General features: G+C 36.9%; 1 protein-coding gene across 4 annotated transcripts; it reads left to right on the top strand.

The window, feature by feature from the left end:
- The first annotated feature begins 500 nt into the window (after window positions 1-500).
- On the top strand, window positions 501-8,319 carry LOC119986677 (isochorismate synthase 2, chloroplastic-like). Of its 4 annotated transcripts, none has more exons than XM_038831336.1 (16): window positions 506-678; window positions 779-958; window positions 2,669-2,904; window positions 3,007-3,124; window positions 3,221-3,337; window positions 3,448-3,594; window positions 3,852-3,926; window positions 4,000-4,068; window positions 4,460-4,578; window positions 4,691-4,748; window positions 5,294-5,404; window positions 5,653-5,737; window positions 6,350-6,447; window positions 6,683-6,775; window positions 6,946-7,018; window positions 7,208-8,316. In XM_038831336.1, the coding sequence occupies exons 1-15, from the start codon at window positions 565-567 to the stop codon at window positions 7,012-7,014; spliced, it is 1,689 nt and encodes a 562-aa protein (XP_038687264.1). In that variant the 5' UTR covers window positions 506-564; the 3' UTR covers window positions 7,015-7,018; window positions 7,208-8,316. The 4 variants fall into 4 exon arrangements, 2 of the variants coding, with proteins under 2 accessions (XP_038687264.1, XP_038687263.1); XM_038831335.1 differs by having other exon boundaries at window positions 767-958; XR_005465324.1 differs by lacking the exon at window positions 6,350-6,447 and having other exon boundaries at window positions 501-678; window positions 767-958; window positions 7,208-8,319.
- Window positions 8,320-19,591: the final 11,272 nt, after the last annotated feature.

Raw genomic sequence — 19,591 nt, 5'->3', positions numbered from 1 at the left:
TCTGACTCCTCTCTCTCCCACCTTCCCTCCTTTGTGTCTCACTCGAAGGGAATATTGAAGCTCGTCTTTTGCACCCATAACACGGATAATGACCTAACGTCGACCATTCCAACAACAACAAATGGGATTGCTCTTCGTTGTCTCTATTTTCGCGGTTAACAGGTCATAAAATGGATTCCGTGGATGGCTTTTGTAGCGCTTTGGCTGGAACCGGATGGACCCTTTTCAAGACCAAGGAAAACACATCACCGGATTCCGGTGAACTTTTCTTTCATTATTGCTTTGAAGCTTTCAAAAGAAAATAAAAAAAATTTGAATGCGGGGGCCCACACATGATGTCAGGGGTGCATATGTCAAGTATGGTGTGTGAAACTGTGAATACCGCCACTCTTATCCTAAAAGGTCATTCAATCTGACTGCACAGAATGCGAAGCTCCAGGGTCTAATACACTCGTACCATACAATAAATTTTCAATTTTGTGATTTTTTTGTGCGCTTATGAAGGTACCAGTACAGAGTCTGCAAACCACAAACATATCATTTGCTCGTCTCTCTGTCTCTCTCATGGCCACTGCTGCTGCAGCTGGTCGCTGTCTTTCGCATTTCATGGATTTAGAGTCGGTGAAAAGCAGCAGTACTGCTATTTCGTGCAATTCAAGCTGCAGGCTTTCTCACCATGTAAGCTAACACTGCCTCTCCTTCATCGATCTTAACAGTTTCCTTTGAATTTTATTGTTCTACGTGGTTGGCTATTGCTTCTCAACAGAGAAAATATCAGGTTTGCAGACTATCCATGAATGGTTGCCAGGGAGACCCAACAGTCCCAGTGTCTACAACCGAAACCCTCACATTTCCAATGGTTCCGTCTCCTTCATCGGCCGTGGACACACTCAATGTAGCCATTTCAGCTTTGAAATCCAACCCACCTGTTCATTCTTCTGGGATTATTCGTCTCCAGGTAATTAAACATCGATGCTTTGGATTAATTTTCACTAAGACAATTGCTCGTCTTGTTGAGAAATGGGATTATACATGACACGTGGCTTGTTGGTATTGGAAGGTCTGTATATTGTCTATCTTATTCCTTATCCCACACAGTCAAATGGAACAATAGATTGCTAGGGCAGGATACAGTTATCCATCCTTGGAACTAGAAAGATTTTTTTTCCTTTGTTTTAGCAAGAACTAGAGAGTTTTTTGTTTTGGTTTTTATTTTTATTTTTTGGCATTGCCTTCATAGTATATTAGAAATTCAAGTCCAAACATATCAACAAATATCGTCCGCTCTAGGTCACAAATCCGCACATATTTGTTCTCCCGAATCGTCTCCAAAGTATTTAGACCTAAAAAACATATTTGTTGTACAGCCTTGCTACTTGTCCATCACTTGCACTTTTAATCTCCTTCATACACCTTAATAACTGAGATCCCAATTGCTGAGACAAATAGCTTTTTCGTTTGTTGTATGAAAAATATTTGCTTTTTGCTTATATGTCATTTAGTTGAGTTGTGTTAATTATTGTGAAGGCGTAAATAAAATTAATTTTCTCACGTCTCCTTCATTGGTTTGATTTTCCTGTCAGCATTGATTTTAATTGTTAGATTTTTCATATAGAAAAAATAAATACTTTTCTACTATAATTAAAACCAATGATTTGTGAACTGCATTGTAATTTTACTAATTTATGGGATTCTTATCAAGTAGGGGTGTCCACAACCGATCCGCAACCGAGAAACCGATCCGTAACCGTGGTTATTCGATTTTCGGATATGGTTTTTCGGTTATGGTTTCGGATACGGTTATGATTTTATTAAATGTTTGAATATTTTTGCGGTTATGGTTTTTTCAGTTACGCTTATGGTTATAACCGAAAAAACCAAATAATATTAATATATATCATATATGATATATTATATTATATAAATATATATTATATTGGATTTTATAAAAGTTAAATATTGGGATATGAGACTATGGGAGACCAAGTAGTATTTGTAAAACTTTGATTATATCTTCATAACAAATTATAAATTTAGATACCAATTAACATAATCATTACACAAATTATAAATTAAGATTGATTAGTTGAAACTCATGGTGACTTTATCATTTTAAAATGCATATAAATTAAGATTAATTATTGTTAAAGCGAAAGTGGGGAGAAATCTTCATGTATGTTGTTTTTTTTTTTTTTGTTGATCATATTATTTCTCTTGGTCTTATAAATTTATTTTTCATTAATTGTGATGAGATAATATATTTATTTTCATTATCATAAATTTTTATCAAATTTTGTTAGATGAAGTTAGAGTCGATCATGATTCATGAGCTATTTTCTCACTCTATTTGAGATTTATTCATACTTTTTTTTATTTCTTCAAAAACCAAAAATCGATCCGATCCGAAAAAAACCAAAAATCGATCCGATCCGAAAAATATGGTTATTTCGGTTTGGTTATCCGAACATATATGGTTCGATTATGGATTCTAAAATATCATAACCGAATCGATTCGGATATTTCGATTATGATTAAAAACCAAATCAAAAATCGAATGGACACCCCTACTTATCAGCCGTTCAATAGTTGAAAGACGGTTGAATCGGAAAGCGGTTGGACCGTAATTTTGCCATTTTGGAACTTAAATTAATGGTGATTGAAATTGAAGGTACCAATCCAAGAACAAATAGAGGCGCTTGATTGGCTCCATGCGCAGCGCAACCTTCTCCCCCGCTGTTTCTTCTCCGGCCGAAGCCTCACCGACGGTTCTGATCTTCTCCTCACAAACGGAAATGCCCGCACCGCAACTGTACACACTTTACTCAGTGTTGCCGGCGTCGGTTCCGCAGTGTTCTTCCGCTGTCTCCATCAATTTTCCTACAGTGATTGGAAATCCATCAAGAGGTACATCTTAGATCGCATTTTCCATTTTAGGCACTTTTTTTTTTTCTTCTCTTGAAAAATCATTAGAACTTGATAGCTTAATTTATTTTCTCTACATTGAAGGTTCCTTTCTACTGAATGTCCATTGATTCGTGCCTATGGGGCGATTCGTTTTGATGCAAGTGCTAACATATCATCTGAATGGGAGAATTTTGGTGCATTTTACTTTATTATTCCTCAGGTACAGCACTTGTTCTTCTTCACATTTAAAGTAGAATGAATTTATGATTCTTGTTTATTATATTTATACTACCTGCTGCTAGATGCTGACACACAGGTTGAGTTTGATGAGCTAAAAGGAAGTTCAATGCTTGCTGCAACAATTGCATGGGATGATGACCTCGCATGGTCATGGGGAAAGGCCATTGATGCACTTCAAGCTACAATGAGTCAGGTATGTGTGTAAGATTGAAATTGGTATCCCGTGATTGTGCTTTTATCTACTAGTTAAGGAAAACGTTTAGCTTTACACCATCTTATACATATGAGTCTTTCATGTTGAAGGTTTCTTCATTTGTTGTAAAGCTACGGAAAGAAGTTACTAGAACAGTAATTCTTAGCAATGATCACATTCCCAGTAAGATGTATTGGAATCTTGCTGTTAAGAGGGCTTTAGAGATAATCAACAGCAGCAGCTCTCCTCTAATTAAGGTACCGAAAAATTTGTTCCGAGTCACTTCTTTTGGGTGTGAACTAGTTGTAGTGATTTGTAAATGGATTTGTATTTCTGGTACCAACATTTAGAATCATCAATCATGCCTATAGTTTTGATAATTTTTTCTTAGCAAACTTTTTTTTTTGTACGAGTACGAGTAGTGCGCTAAAGCTATGTATCTGGTCTCTCGTCCTTGCTTCCTCTTATATTAACGAGCTTGGATTCTGATGAACTGATTTTGTTGGAAACTTAGGTCGTGCTTGCACGTAGTAGCCGAGTTGTGACTGCTAGTGATATTGATCCAATAACGTGGTTAGCTTGTCTGCAGGTATACTTCTGTTATCTTGGTTTTCTGAATAGAATGGCTATAATTTGAATATTTTATTCTATATTTTCTGTAGGTTGAAGGGAAAAATGCTTATCAATTTTTTCTGCAACCTCCTGATGCACCAGCATTTATTGGGAACACGGTCAGTGTGCTTGCATATCTTATGAAATAATAGATAAACTCAATGTTTGAGCTATAAAAAGACAAGGGATGGGAAAAAAAGCGCGCCTGTTTTGTTAACTGCATGTTTTGAGGGTTTTCTATGACCATGTCTTCTCCACTTCTCTTTCAAACTCACTTTTAAAATTTTCTGAAATGAAATGATTTTTGTGTGGCTAATGAATGATATCAACCAGAAGACAATTTGTGGCTGAAGATTTATGTCATGTGACCAAGTGCATTGAAAACCTCTTCTTTTTTATTAATCCCTTACTTTCCTGAAATTTTAGTGATTTATCAACCCTCTAAACTACAAGTGGTTCTGTGATTGACTGTTTCTGCTCTAGTATTGACCCAAACAAACTTGTGAATAGCCAGAGCAACTATTTCACAGAAAATGTCGAATGATTAGTAGTGAGGCATTAGCTGGAACCCGTGCTAGAGGTGGATCAATGGCTCTAGATCTACAAATAGAACATGATTTACTTTCCAGGTATGTTATGTTACTTCAAACATTGTGAAGTAGTTAAATTATCCTTTTATTATTAAATGATTTTAACTAACTGTGCGTTCTTAAGATATTTATTTTGAAATACATTTTGCAGTCCCAAAGATCACCTGGAGTTTACCATAGTGAGAGAAAGCATAAGGAAAAAATTAGAGGCAAGTCTACATCTAGTTTATCTGGTGTTCTTCTTTTCAACAATTTTTTGTCTTTTATGCAAGCGGCAAGCCCCTTCCTAATAGATGATGCTAACTCTTTTTTTTTTCCCCTTGTGTGAATGTGTGCGTCGAACAAAATAAAGGTTGTTTATGACCTAGTAATAAATAATGTGGCCTGGTGGTAGAGTTGCAAAGATACAACCCAGAGATCACAGGTTCAATTCCAAGATTCAGCCTCTCCACATATTATTTAGGGATAAGGGCTGTGTATATGCTGCTTGCCCCCGACCTAGCTTACTGCGGGAGCCTTGTGAACGAGAGTTGTTTATCGTATGACCTAGTAATGTGTAATGTGTTCCTTGGCATGGTGCAATCTAAAGTTGATACTTAAATCAACTTGTACCATGCAAGAGTGTTGTGCATTGGGGCCTTGTGGTGGACACTGGAGTGTGTTATACTCTTATCCTATTGGCTTAATTATCAAAATGAATAAAAAATTAAAAACAAATGATTCATGATTCCTTGATCTCTTTCAAATTTTACAGGCTGTATGTAATAGGGTGGTGATTCAACCAAAGAAAGCTATAAGGAAACTTCAAAGAGTTCAACATTTATATGCCCAATTGGCAGGAAAATTACTATCTGAGGATGATGAGGTAACCTCTATCTGTTATATGTGTTCTTTGATGAAATTTCCTTCTGATAGGATCATAGGAAGTAAAATAAAATTTTGAATTGGTTGCATTTTACTGCTGAACACTTTGAATTCATTAGTTCTTTTGAATTTGTTGTCTGTTTTATCTAAAATTTTCAATGTATTAACTGTAAGACTGGAAAAAAACTTATTTCTTAGTCCATCTAACTTTTTTGTCTATGTAACTCCATTTTCGGTTTCTTTTTCCAGTTTCACATCTTGTCTTCTCTCCATCCAACTCCAGCAGTTTGTGGATTTCCGACGGAGGAGGCACGTGTGTTAATTGGAGAAACTGGTATGTGTTGTATATTTTCCACGCTTCAACATAGTAACCTTTTTCCACTCTTTTTTTTTATAATTATTATAAGATATTGTACTTTTGTATTTGCCTGTTGTGCTCGGTTATCCTATTGCTGCTTTTTGGAGAAGACAATTTGATATAAAAGACGAAGACTAATTTGGCAAACAGGAGGGGAAAAAAGAAAAAAAAGAATTGCAAGTATGATATTTTTGTGTAAAGAAGAAAGAGTAATTTGTTTGTGATTGATTATCAATTACCGAAAAACTCAATTTAGTCTTAGGTTTCTGTCTTGGTAAGCCACCTCACTACGATCTTACCTGGCTCATGGTTGGAGTACATATTCGTTGGCAATTTCACTCTGGTGTCAACCTTGTTAAAAGTGTAGTTATTGATTTCATAAATACATTTTTCAAAATGAAACTGGTTACTCGTGAAGTATTCCTTGTTATTAATATTTTCACCTATTACAAGAACAATATTATTTAGGAGTGGTAGAAATAAGGATTATAGCATAAATTTTTCTGTGTGAAATATTTTCTTAACCCAAATATCTAACATATGCTTGCTAATCACGTGCACAAATTTTTTATGCCAAATTTTTTACAGAAGTATTTGACAGAGGGATGTATGCTGGGCCCATTGGTTGGTTTGGAGGGGGAGAGAGTGAATTTGCTGTTGGCATCAGGTCAGCACTAGTAAAAAAGGTTAGCTAGTAAATCCTCCTGATGACCTCTTTTTGAGTATTTGAAGTTTTTTAGGAGAACAAATTTAGGAAGTGTATGACAAATTTCCTTATTTCCTTTAACTTGGAATAACTCTTCGAACATGGAGGTTTAGGAAGAGACAGATTAATTATGTTGGTATTTTATAGTAATGGTTCGTGTCATTTTTGTGTACATGCTGTGCCAATGCCTTAATGCTGACAGCTTAAATTCCTAGGGTCTTGGTGCATTGATCTATGCTGGAACAGGAATAGTTGAAGGTAGCAACCCATCTCTAGAGTGGGATGAACTCGAACTCAAAATATCTCAGGTGCTGTGCAAAAAATTCCTATGTATATGTATTTCAGTTGCATGTGTCATATATCTTTAATCCATTTTGACCGCAACTTTTTGTGTACCGTGTGCCAATAGAATTCCTCTTTGCATTGTGTGTGCTGTTGATATTAAACATTGTACAGTTTTTTTTTGACGTATCTACAGTTTGCAAAGTTTCTTGAACTTGAGGAGCCTTTGAGACCTAAAGTTGAAAATTTTGGAACAGTCAACTGAAAAGGTCAGTCTTTTTTTTACTTCAAAAAAGCATTTGAAGATTATAATTTTCTTTTTCCTTGTTCTGCATGATCTGAGTGTTGTCTACCAATATTCTAGTAACAAAATGAAATATAAATTGATAGAAATATTTATTCTATTACAAATCAATGTAATAATTTACTGATTAGCTGAGGACATGACTGGACTACAGCTTACATTGAGAAGAATGGTTTGAATGCTACATTCTGGAAGTGTTTCCATTTTTCCAGAAAGCCCTGAGCTGAATTGGCTATGGTCTCTCTTAGAAGTCCAAATACATTTGTTGATTGTCCTGTTGTGCTGCACACTAGCTGTAGCTTGGTATGGATTTTCCACTGAGATCAATGTGTAGTTGCTGGGCAAGCAGTAACAGCTGTGGGCATACTCTAGCTGTAGCTAAATCTGATATGCATTCTTTGATTCTATGTATATTAGAAACGGGGTCTGCTAATTTCCAATTTCTTCATTGTACACTTATTGAAGAAACCTCAGCCTCATGCAATGTATAGGCACCAGTCTAGAAAGTTATCCTGTTGAGTTAATGAAATAATTTAAATTTTCCTCGTTACATTAGTGCTTCCTCGACTTACTGCATCTGCACATGTATCTTAGTTATGTTTCTATATCTTCATCTCTTGCTACTTCAAGATTGGAAAATATTTTCCCACGAATTGGTAAATATACTCTAGTGATTTTAGCAATAGAGTGAGTACATAAGCATGAGACCGATGGCTTGAGGAGAAGGCTTCGTCATTGGTATTGAAGATTACAGCTATCGCATCTTGGATTGAATTGGAGCTCATATTCGATAGTGGTAGTTGACTACTAATGTTAAGGTCTTATGCCGTACATGTCACCATTTGTTTCCTTTCATAAGCTGCTTTAGGATGTCTTTGGCTAATAGAGAACATATATATATATATATATAGCTTTTTAGATGGCCACTAGTAGTATTTGGTTTGAACAATTACAAGCTAGATATATGCATCTCTGTAACCCAGGGATAGAAACTGTACAATTCTGAAAATGACAGGTAGCGGGGTGTAGATTTTACAACCGTTAAGAGACAAACAGAGAGATCTGTAGAGATATTTTGATTTGCTGGGCTTGCTTTATTTGATTTTGAAGATGGGCTTTAGTTGTAAGATTTTGGGCCTGTTGTGGATTTAGGCCTTTGATACATGACATGCTCTTTATATAGAACTTATAGCAGTGCAAACACTTTGCAATTTTGAATGGGAAACGGTTCCCTGGCTAAGAATGGTGGGGTTTCTTGCTGCCACCATTGGCATACAATATTCGCTCTTGGGCTCTTGGGCTCTTGGGTTTGACATCCTTGGGACGTTGCTTCTAAAGCGATAATCTGAAGCGGGTACACCATAAACAACTAGAGTTGAATCAAAATTCACAAAATGTACTTCAGTCTTTTTGCCTTTACTTCCTTTAGTTGTGTCTGGTTTGTCAAGGGTGGGATAGTGTAGGGTATCCCTCTTCATACAACGTTCAACTCGCTCTCTTGCTTGTATCATATCAACTAGGTTATTATGATTGCCTCCAGTCAAATTGGAAGTATAAGGTTCCTGGAGAGCGTCAATAAAATCATTCTACAAATCCTTTTATGACAGTGGTGGAATCATCTGGGCTGTCAAATCCCTCCATCGATGAGCAAACTCCCTGAAACTTTGTCTATTCTCCATTATTGTATTTTGCAGGTCATAAATGATAGGAATCTTCTTTTCATTGTGCTTATATTGCTTCATAAACATTTAAGCTAAATCCTTCCATGAATATATTGACGAAGGATTAAGGGTATTGAACCATTTTTCCGCTATTCCGGTCAAACTATCTTAGAAATAATGTACCAGCATTTTCTCATCATTTGCATATGGTTGCATGCGTCGACAATACATCGTTAAATGATCCAACAGAACTCTTGTGCCATCAAACAGGCTAAATTTTGGTAAAACAAAATCGTGTGAGGTATTCAAATTCTTTACGAGGCACAAATTGGTTGGATTCAACATCCAAATCCTTAATCGCTTTTCCAACTTCTTAATTGCATCCATTGAACTACTTTCTTCATTTTGAACTCCCTCAGTCACCACTCTGCTAGTGATAACTCCTGCGGTATCAACACCGATTGGGAAGGGATTGTCATGCACATGAGTCTCAACTAGATGAATATACGTCGGGTTCTGAATGGCTGCTTGTTGGGAAACGTATTGATGTTCATACGAACCAGATAAAGGTTGGTTATGAACATGAGTAAACTCAGGTGGATAAGTTGGTATTTTTTGGTGCGGACGATTTTCTGCAACATCCAGTGTTTTAGAACTTTCAGCTATTCATTTCCCCTTCATCAACAACGCCATATTATTTACCAATAGGGTCATCTGCTCTTTCAAATCTGCTATATCTTGACTATGACTTTGTTCCCCTGTTTCATGCTCTATGTTCTACCACCCGGGCTTTACCCTTAGCATTAGAGAGGGTTGACCACTATTCTCGTGAGATTTCGTCTCCGCATGGATAGTGGAAGACATCCTCACCGGATTGACTTCCCTTAAAAGTTAAGGGAGGAGCTTTTGTCCCAATAGTTGGGATTTTAAAAGCAACCTGATCAGAGACCTCGCGAAATAGTTAGATAAACTTACCCATGCAGTTTATAAAGCCCTAGATCCATGTTCGAAACCTCCAGAAATTTAGGTTACCCCATGTGATGGCATATTCTATTTTTGTGTGATTTATTTATTTCATTCTTTGGTATTTGATGATAATATCTTGTTTTACACATTTTTAATTATAATTTTCATTATTGATTTTTTTTCCATGGCATTCACGTAGGCACAATCATTGTAATTTGGTTTGATAATATTGTCAAGACATCTTTCAAGTGAAACAAGATGGCGTCAAGAGTGTCCATATATGAAAAGGTGGATCTCTATGATGTGAGAGATGAGTTGAGCAGAATGCAATCCGAGCATGGAGATAGTTTGAAAGAGGATGTTTTATTACCAAAGGTAATGAAGACAGAATTTCAGAGTCGTACATTGCCACGTCTGATAAGTTTATGGGCAATGGTAAGTCCTCATTTGAGCCCGGAGTTCTCAAAAAAGTATGGTCTCATCGGCAGTCTACTAAGGGTTGATACACCAGCGACATTGCTTCAAGCAGCTATTTCATATTGGGATCCGGCATATAGGTGCTTCACATTTGGGCAGATAGACTTCTCACCCACAATTGAGGAATATGCTCGGTTACTACAATTGGAGCCTCATAATACGAAAGTGTATTACTTCCATGAAAACATGTTAGCTGAAAAAATTGTTGCCAAGATGTTAGGATGTGAGATTGAGAATGTTAAGAGGATGGGTTCATTCGAAGAGAGCAAGTGGTGTTTTCCAATTGATGAGCTGATGAAGTATGTCGAGGGAAAGCCAAAGACAACATTGAGACAGTTAGCATTGACACTTGCAATATATAGAGCTGTATTATTTCCTTGCACTCAAGGATATGTGGAAGGGAGAGTGGTCTAGCTTTTTAATAAGGTAGATTGCGGTGTGAACTCAGTTCCTGTAATAATGTGTGAAACGATTCGTTCTCTCAACTTTTGTCACCGCATGCAAGCAAGGTTCAATGAATGCTTAGCTTCGCTCGAAATCTGGTTAGTAAGTCACCTCAAATACTGTAAGGAGCTTGATTTTCCAAAGATTGGCTTTAAGGATCACACGTGGCTAGAAAGGGGACCGCTACTGGAGTTCACATAAGCAAAGTGGAAACCTGGACACCCGAATATTGGAGAATGGGAAGAGTTCTTGCAATCACTGGATGTTCGCAGTATAGAAGGAAAAACACCTTATTTTTGCCTGATATATTTCTATACAAGTGTGGAGATTTTCCTTGGGTTCCTTTTTTAGGCCGGCGGGGAGCTGTCAGTCAAGCACAAGCATTGGTATTTAGGCAAATAGGTTCTAATCCTTGTATTCCAACTACACATGGGTTGTTGGATCTTGATTTTTCTTACGATGACGGGGAAGATCTGGAGTTGATGATTGTACCAAGGGTACGAAAGATACTTCAAGCATGGAAAAATCTCAAGATTACAAATCAAGGCAAGCACACATCAGATGAAAACCTAATTTACTTTAAATGACATGAGAAGAGGTGCAAAACTATTTCAAAATATCATGTCCAAGGAGGAAATACCCACTAGGAAAGAACAATGGTACCTCAGAATACAGTAGGAGAAAATGACATAAGGTTTCAAGGAAGTGACCAGACGGGTCACAGAAGGAAATACCCTAACATTGAAGAAGTTGAAGACTTAACTGTGAAGAAGATTCAAGATTTAGAGAAAGCGTTATAGAGGATGACTCAAGAAGCTTGAAGTTATAAAAGGAAATATGAGTTAACAACAGAAGAGTTCTCTCAAGCAAAGGTACAAGAAATGGAGGAATTGAAAGAACTAGAAAGGGTGAGTAAGGAGAGAAAGCAGTTGGAGCAAAATAACTTACAGATGCAATTTGAACTCCAAAAGGCAAAAGTGGATGTCACATGCATTAGAGGAGCTTAAAGCTTGGAAGTCTCAACACCAAATAATTGAGCGAACAAATGTCACAATGGAGGCGGCCATGAGGAGAACCGATGAAGAAATTAAGAGGCTAAGAGCGTTACATCAAGAGTTGTTAAACCAGAACCAAACTGAGATGGTCATGCTAGCAGATGTGAATGAGGCATTGCCTGAAGGACTTACAGAGAATCGTGAGCTACTCTTATGCATCAGATTGAGATAACAATGTGCCAAGTGACAAAGTTGTCTGTACGGGTTGTTGCTTTTGAAGAAGAAGCTGCAAAGTTGAGCCAGAATGAAGTGCTTCAGGGGCCAAAATTTGGGAAAGACCTACAATTCTTGGTCAATCTTCGTAAGGATCTAGAGATAATTGGGGGGCTCCAGCATGGAGGGTTTCCAAACTAGGGATTGATTTTATTTTCAGGGCTATCATGTAGAAAGTACAAGATCATGTAAAAGTACAAGTCATTTTAATGAAATGTGCTTTTTTTTTATTATATTTTCAAATTGCAATGGTTATATAGGATTCACGTAAATAAAACACAAGCATGCATAAGAAAAATAACAAAACAAGCAAACTAATCATGCTACATTTTTCCAAATAAGGGGTTTAGCGCATCATTAATTATAGCCTCCAAGAAGGAACATCGTCACCCTTATCAAACTCGTCTGCAATTGAAAATCACTGAGAATATAGAGCATGAAACAGGGGAACAGAGTCAGAGTCATGATATAGCAGAATTGAAAGAGTGGAATACCCTATTGGTGAAGAATATGGCGTTGTTGATGAAGGGGAAAGGAATAGTTGAGAGTTCTGAAACACTGGAGGTTCCAGAGAATTGTCCGCACCAGGAAATACCAACTTATCCACCTGGGTTTACTCCTGTTCGTTACCAACCTTTGCTTGGTTCGTATCAACATCAATATGTTTCCCAACAAGCAGCCATTCAGAACCCGACGTATATTCATCCAGTTGAGACTCATGTGCATGACAATCCCTCCCCAATCTTTGCTGATATAGCAGGAGTTTTCACTTGCAGAGTGGTGACTGAGGGAGTTCAAAATGAAGAAAGTAGTTCAATGGATGCAATTAAGAAGTTGGAAAAGCGATTAAGGGTCATTGAGGGTTTCAATGCTTCTGGAATGTTGAACCCAGGCATTTTGTGCCTTGTAAAGAATTTGAATATCCCGCACGATTTTGTTCTACCAAAATTTAGCCTGTTTGATGGCACATGAGTTCTGTTGGATCATTTAACGATGTATTGTCGACGCATGCAACCATATGCAAATGATGAGAAAATACTGGTACATTATTTCCAAGATAGTTTGACTAGAGCAACGCAAAGATGGTTCAATACCCTTAATCCTTCGTCAGTATCTTCGTGGGAGGACTTAGCTAAAATGTTTATGAAGCAATATAAGCATAATGAAGAGAAAATCCCTACCATTTATGACCTGCAAAATACAATAATGAAGAATGGAGAAAGCTTCAAGGAGTTTGCTCATCGATGGAGGGATTTAGCAGCCCAGATAATTCCACCACTATCAGAGAAGGATTTGTTGAATGCTTTTATTGACACTCTCCAGGAGCCTTATACTTCCAATTTGGCTTGAGGCGGTCGTAATAACCTAGTTGATATGATACAAGCAGGAAAGCGAGTTGAAACGTTGTATGAAGAGGGGTACCCTGCACTATCCCACCTTTGACAAACCAGACCCAACTAAAGGAGGTAAAGGCAAAAAGACTGAATTACATTACGTGAATTTTGATTCATAGACTGAAATGGGTGCACCATAAACAACTGGATTTGAATCAAAATTCACAGAATGTACTTCAGTCTTTTTGCCTTACTTCCTTTAGTTGGTATGTTTTGTCAAGGATGGGATAGTGCAGGGTACCCCTCTGCACAATGTTCAACTCGCTCTCCTGCTTGTATCATATCAACTGGGTTATTTATGACCGCCTCCAGCCAAATTAGAAGTATAAGGCTTCTGGAGAGCGTCAATAAAAGCATTCAATAAATCCTTCTCTGATAGTGGTGGAATTATCTGGGCTGCCAAATCCCTCCATCGATGAGCAAACTCCTTGAAACTTTCTCCATTCTTCATTACTGTATTTTGCAGGTCATAAATGGTAGGGATCTTCTCTTAATTATGCTTATATTGTTTCATAAACATTTCAACTAAATCCTCCCACGAAGATAATGACGAAGGATTAAGGGTATTGAACCATCTTTGCGCTGCTTCGGTCAAACTCTCTTGGAAATAGTGTACTAGCATTTTCTCATCATGTGCATATGATTGTATGCGCCGATAATATATCGTTAAATGATCCAACGGAACTCTTATGCCATCAAACAAGCTAAATTTTGGTAGAACAAAATCGTGCGGGATATTCAAATTCTTTACGAGGCACAAAATGTCTCGGTTCAGCATTCCAGAAGCATTGAAACCCTCCATGACCCTTAATTGCTTTTCCAACTTCTTAATTGCATCCATTGAACTACTTTGTTCATTTTGAACTCCGTCAATCACCACTCCGCTAGTGAAAACTCTCGCGATATCAGCACCAATTGGGAAGGGATTGTCATGCAAATGAGTCTCAACTGGATGAATAAGCGTCGGGTTCTGAATGCTGCTCGTTGGGAAACATATTGATGTTGATACGAACCAGGCAAAGGTTGGTTACGGACAGGAATAAACCCAGGTGGATAAATTGCTATTTCCTGGTGCGGACGATTCTCTGGAACCTTCAATGTTTCAGAAATTTCAGCTATCCCTTTCCCCTTCATCAACAACGCCATATTCTTCACCAATAGGGCCATCAGCTCTTTCAATTATGCTATATCCTGATTCTAACTATATTCCCTTGTTTCATGCTCGATGTTCTCAGTAATTTTCGATTGTAGACGAGTTTGATAGGTGTGACGATGTTCTTTCTTGGAAGCTATGATTAATGATGCGCTAAACCCTTGATTTGAAAAAATGTAGCAAGATTAATTTGCTTGTTTTGTTATTTTTCTTATGCATGCGTGTGTTTTATTTACGTGAATCCTATATAGCCATTGCAATTTGAAAAGATAATCAAACAAAACATTATTTTATTAAAAGACTTGTACTTTTACATGATAACCCTGAAAATAAAACCAACCCCTAGTTTGAAAACCCTCCATGCTAGAACCCTCCAATTATCTCTAGGTTCTTACGAAGAATGGCCAAGAATTGCAGGATTTTCCCAAATTCTGGCACCTGAAGCACTTCCTTCTGGCTCAACTTTGCAGCTTCTTCTTCAAAAGCAACAGCTCATGCATACAGCTTTGTCACTTGGCACATTGCCATCTCAATCTGACGCGTAAGAGTAGCCCGCACCTTAAGATTTTCTGTAAGTCCTTCAAGCTATGCCTCATTCTCATCTACTAGCCTGGCTATCTTAGTTTGGTTCTGATTTAGCAACTCTTGATGTAATGCTCTTAGCCTCTTAATTTCTTCATTGGTTCTCCTAATGGATGCCTCCATTGTGACATTTGTTCGCTTAATTCTTTGGTGTTGAGACTTCCAAGCTTTAAGCTCCTCTAATACATGTGACATTTCCACTTTTGCCTTTTGGAGTTCAAATTGCATCTGTAAGTTATTTTGCTCCAACTACTTCCTCTCCTTACTCACCATTTCTAGTTCTTTCAATTCGTCCATTTTTTGTACCTTTGCTTGAGAGCTCTCTTCTGTTGTTAACTCATATTTCCTTTTATAACTTCTAGCTTCTTGAGTTATCCTCTATAACGCTTTTTCTAAATCTTGAATCTTCTTCATAGTTAAGTCTTCAACTTCTTCAATGTTAGGCCTTTTCCTTCTGTGACTCGTATGCTCATTTCCTTGAAACCTCTTGTCATTTTCCCCTACTGTATTCTGAGGTACCCTTGTCTTTCCTTGTGTGTATTTCGTCCTTGGACATGATCTTCTGAAATAGTTTTGCACTTCTTCTCATGCCATTTAAAGTAAATTAAGGTTGCATCTGATTTGTGCTTGCCTCGATTCGTAATCTTAAGATTTTTCCATGCTTGAAGTATCTTTCGTGCCCTTGGTACAATCAACTCCAAATCTTCTCCGTCATCATAAGAAAAATCAAGATCTAACAACCCATGTGTAGCTGGAATACAAGGATTAGACCATATTTGCCTAAATATCAATACTGGTGCTTGATTGACAGCTCTCCACTGGCCTAAAAGAGGGACCCAAGGAAAATCTCCACACCTGTATAGAAATATATCAGGCAAAAACCAAGGTGTTTTTCCTTCTATACTGTGAACATCCAGTGACTGCAAGAACTCTTCCCATTCTCCAATATTCGGGTGTCCAGGTTTCCACTTTGCTTATGTGAACTCCAGTATCGATCTCCTCTCTGGCCACGTGTGATCCTTAAAACCAATCTTTGGAAAATCAAGCTCCTTACAGTATTTGAGGTGACTTACTAACCAGATTCCAAGCAAAACTGAGCATCCATTGAACCTTGCTTTCATGTTGCGGCGATAAAAGTTGAGAGAACGAATCGTTTCACATATTATTGCAGGAACTGGGTTCACACCGCAATCTACCTGATTAAAAAGCTTGATCACTCTCCCTTCCACATATCCTTGAGTGCAAGGAAATAATTCAGCTCCATATATTGCAAGTGTCGATGCTGACTGTCTCAATGCTGTCTTCGGCTTTCCCTCGACATATTTCATCAACTCATCAATTGGAAAACACCACTTGCTCCCTTTGAATGAACCCATCCTCTTGACATTCTCAATCTCACATCCCAACATCTTGGCAATAATTTTTCAGCTGACATGTTTTCATGGAAGTAATACATTTTCGTATTATGATGCTCCAATTGCAGTAACTGAGCATATTCCTCAATTGTGGGTGAGAAGTCTATCTGCCCAAATGTGAAGCACCTGTATGCCGAATCCCAATATGAAATACATGCTTGAAGAAATGTCAATGGTGTATCAACCCTTAGCAGACTGCCGATGAGACCATACTTTTTTGAGAACTCCAGGCTCAAATGCGGACTTACCATTGCCCATAAACTTATCAGACATGGCATTGTGTGACTCTGAAATTCTGTCTTCATTACCCTTGGTAATAAGACATCCTCTTTCAAACTATCTCCATGCTCGGATTGCATTCTACTCAACTCATCTCTTACATCATAGAGATCCATCCTTTCATATGTGGACACTCTTGATGTTTCAATTGAAAGATGTCTTGGCAATGTTATCAAACCAAATTACAATGACTGTGCCGACGTGAATGCCATGGGAGAAGAAATCAATAATGGAAATTATAATTAAAAATGTGTAAAACAAGACATTAGCATCAAATACCAAAGAAAAAAATAAATAAATCACACAAAAATAGAATATGCCATCACATGGGGTAACCTAAATTTCTGGAGGTTTCAGACACGGATCTAGGGCTTTATAAAGTGCATGGGTAAATTTATCTAACTACTTTGTGAGGTCCTGGATCAGGTTGCTTTTAAAATCTCAACTATTGAGACAAAAGCTCCTCCCTTAACTTTTAAGGGAAGTCAATCCGGTGAGGATGTCTTCAACTATCCATGCCGAGACGGAATCTCACGAGAATAGTGATCAATCCTCTCTAATGCTAAAGGTAGAGCCCGGGTGGTAGGCTATAGTGAGTGTAAGTGTATGAGATGACAAAAAAATTTACCACAGGGGTCACGACGTCGACCGACGATGGAGGATGAAAAACGTTTAGAGTCGCCACCAATTGTTTTAATGTGCAATTGGACACTGTAAAGACCTACGAACCAAAGAAAGGGTTACCAGGATCGATTGAGTGTGGGGAAGGTGTAGGCACCCCACAACTCCCGTTTGAAAACGGTTACCCTAATTAATTTAATGTCTATCTATGGAAACTTGCTCTTTACAAGATATCCTTGTTTTGAGAAAAAGTTTGCATGAAAAATACCATCAACTTATGATAGTTTTGGAAAAAGGTTTGAAATAACGCTATCAACTTATGATAGTTTTTTTTTTTTTGAAAAGGTATGGAAGGATACTATCAACTTATGATAGTTTTTTGAAAACAAGTTTGGAATAACACTATCAACTTATGATAGTTTTTGAAAAAGTTTGGAATATTACTATTAACTTATGATAGTTTTTTTTAAGAAAAAGTTTAGAATAATACTATCAACTTTTGATAGTTTTTTAACAAATGATTTTTAATCAATAATGATTTGTTCAAATATGGACTATAAAGGAGCAAATTTATTGAAATAAGATACTAACCGACTATTTATCGAAATGAAAATAAATAGTGAATTTAATAAAATGCACTATCAACTATTGGTAGGTTTAATAAAAGAATTCCAACTTATGGTATAAATCGGATTTAATTTTAAATACCAACTTTTGACATAAATGGACTATTGGGAAAATGTCTCCTATCAATTTAACCTAATATTGTCAACTTATGACAAATTTATGAACAAAATTAAATGAGGTCCATAATTCAAATAAAGAAAACCAACTTATGATTTTCTTAATTGAAGTGACCTACATTCGATTTTGCGCTTACACACTCATAATCATACAATAATCCAAATAATAAATGTTCAAATTATACATGTCAATATGGATGAAATAATTACCTAACATGAGGGCCAAATATATACACATTACAAATCGCAATAATCTGGACAAAATCCAAAAATTACTCAAGTTCTCATTAATTCCGGCCCAAATAGAGTCCAACCCAATCCTTGTCCAACAAATCAAACAAAAGAATGGTCAAAAATGGATATCAAAATGTTAATCAAGATTCAATCAATTCAAGCCTACATTAAGAGTTTCACACATATGAGCACCATTTTTATGTACACAGAATCTCAGTAATTTACCATTAGTTGTTCAATCACTCATCATCATCAGAATCTCAAAAATCAAAGCCAAGCAAGCCGGTTACTACAGATTCTTACACCAAATTTCAGAACAGGACAAATACTTGATGTTTCCTTTCAATAGCACAAGAGTTTTGGCTGTATACAGTTTATTGTTGCAATCCCAAATTGTTAGAATAACAACAAACGCATGATAATCTTTGCCATACTAACCAGAGTTTTGCATACAAACGCATGATTATACAGACGCATGATAATAATAGGAGTTTTGTTGCCTTTTGTCTCCACTATACTAACCAGGACATTACTTGATCAGAGAAAACAACATGTAAATAGGTTACCTGACAGCAAAAGCTTCCCTGCTTTGGTAATTAGATGGATGGAGCCAAAGAACTTGCTAAGCTCTCCATCAAAAATGGATCCATTTTTCTGCAACTCTTCCTTCTTCTTTATCGTGCGGCGGCTTCTCTCAAAACTCTCTCTTCGTTTTTTTTTTTCTTATGTTGTGCCGCCGCTTCTTTTACCCTTTTCTTTCAATTTTTTTTAGTCCCTCAAAACCCTTTTTCTCTCCTTTTTGTTTGTTGTGCGGCTCCTCCTTTTTTTTCTCCACACAAAAAGCTACTTTTTTTTTTTATATATTATGAGAGTATGGGACCACCTCAATGCTAAAACCTTTTTTCTTTTTTTTTAACCAAAAAGTCCCCAAAATCCAATTTTCCTGCCTCTATTTAAAAACCTATGAAGCAACTTTTTGTATTTTCCATTTCTTTCCTTTAAACCCTAATCCTCACCAAAACCGTAGATAAAAAATGAGCCACCTTTATTTTTTGTCTTTTCCTATATTTGATCCATACCACACATCTTTCTCTTTTAAAGTTTTCTCTTTTTTAAAATTTAAATTCTTCTAGATATTTTCTAGGGTTTGGTTTTATTGGGCTAAGATTTGGGTACTTGTGGGCTTAAGGATCCAAGAAAGGTATTATGGGTATTTGTGGGCTTATAGGTTTTTTTTTTTTTTTTTTGAAAGGTCAGAGACCGTAGATATATTCACGTACTCATCAACTGAGTAGACGAAA

Source organism: Tripterygium wilfordii, chromosome 20, assembly GCF_013401445.1.
Source record: "Tripterygium wilfordii isolate XIE 37 chromosome 20, ASM1340144v1, whole genome shotgun sequence".
NCBI classification, from domain to species: domain Eukaryota; kingdom Viridiplantae; phylum Streptophyta; class Magnoliopsida; order Celastrales; family Celastraceae; genus Tripterygium; species Tripterygium wilfordii.
The sequence above is the reverse complement of the archived record's forward strand: the minus strand, read 5'-3'. Positions and strand labels throughout refer to the sequence as shown.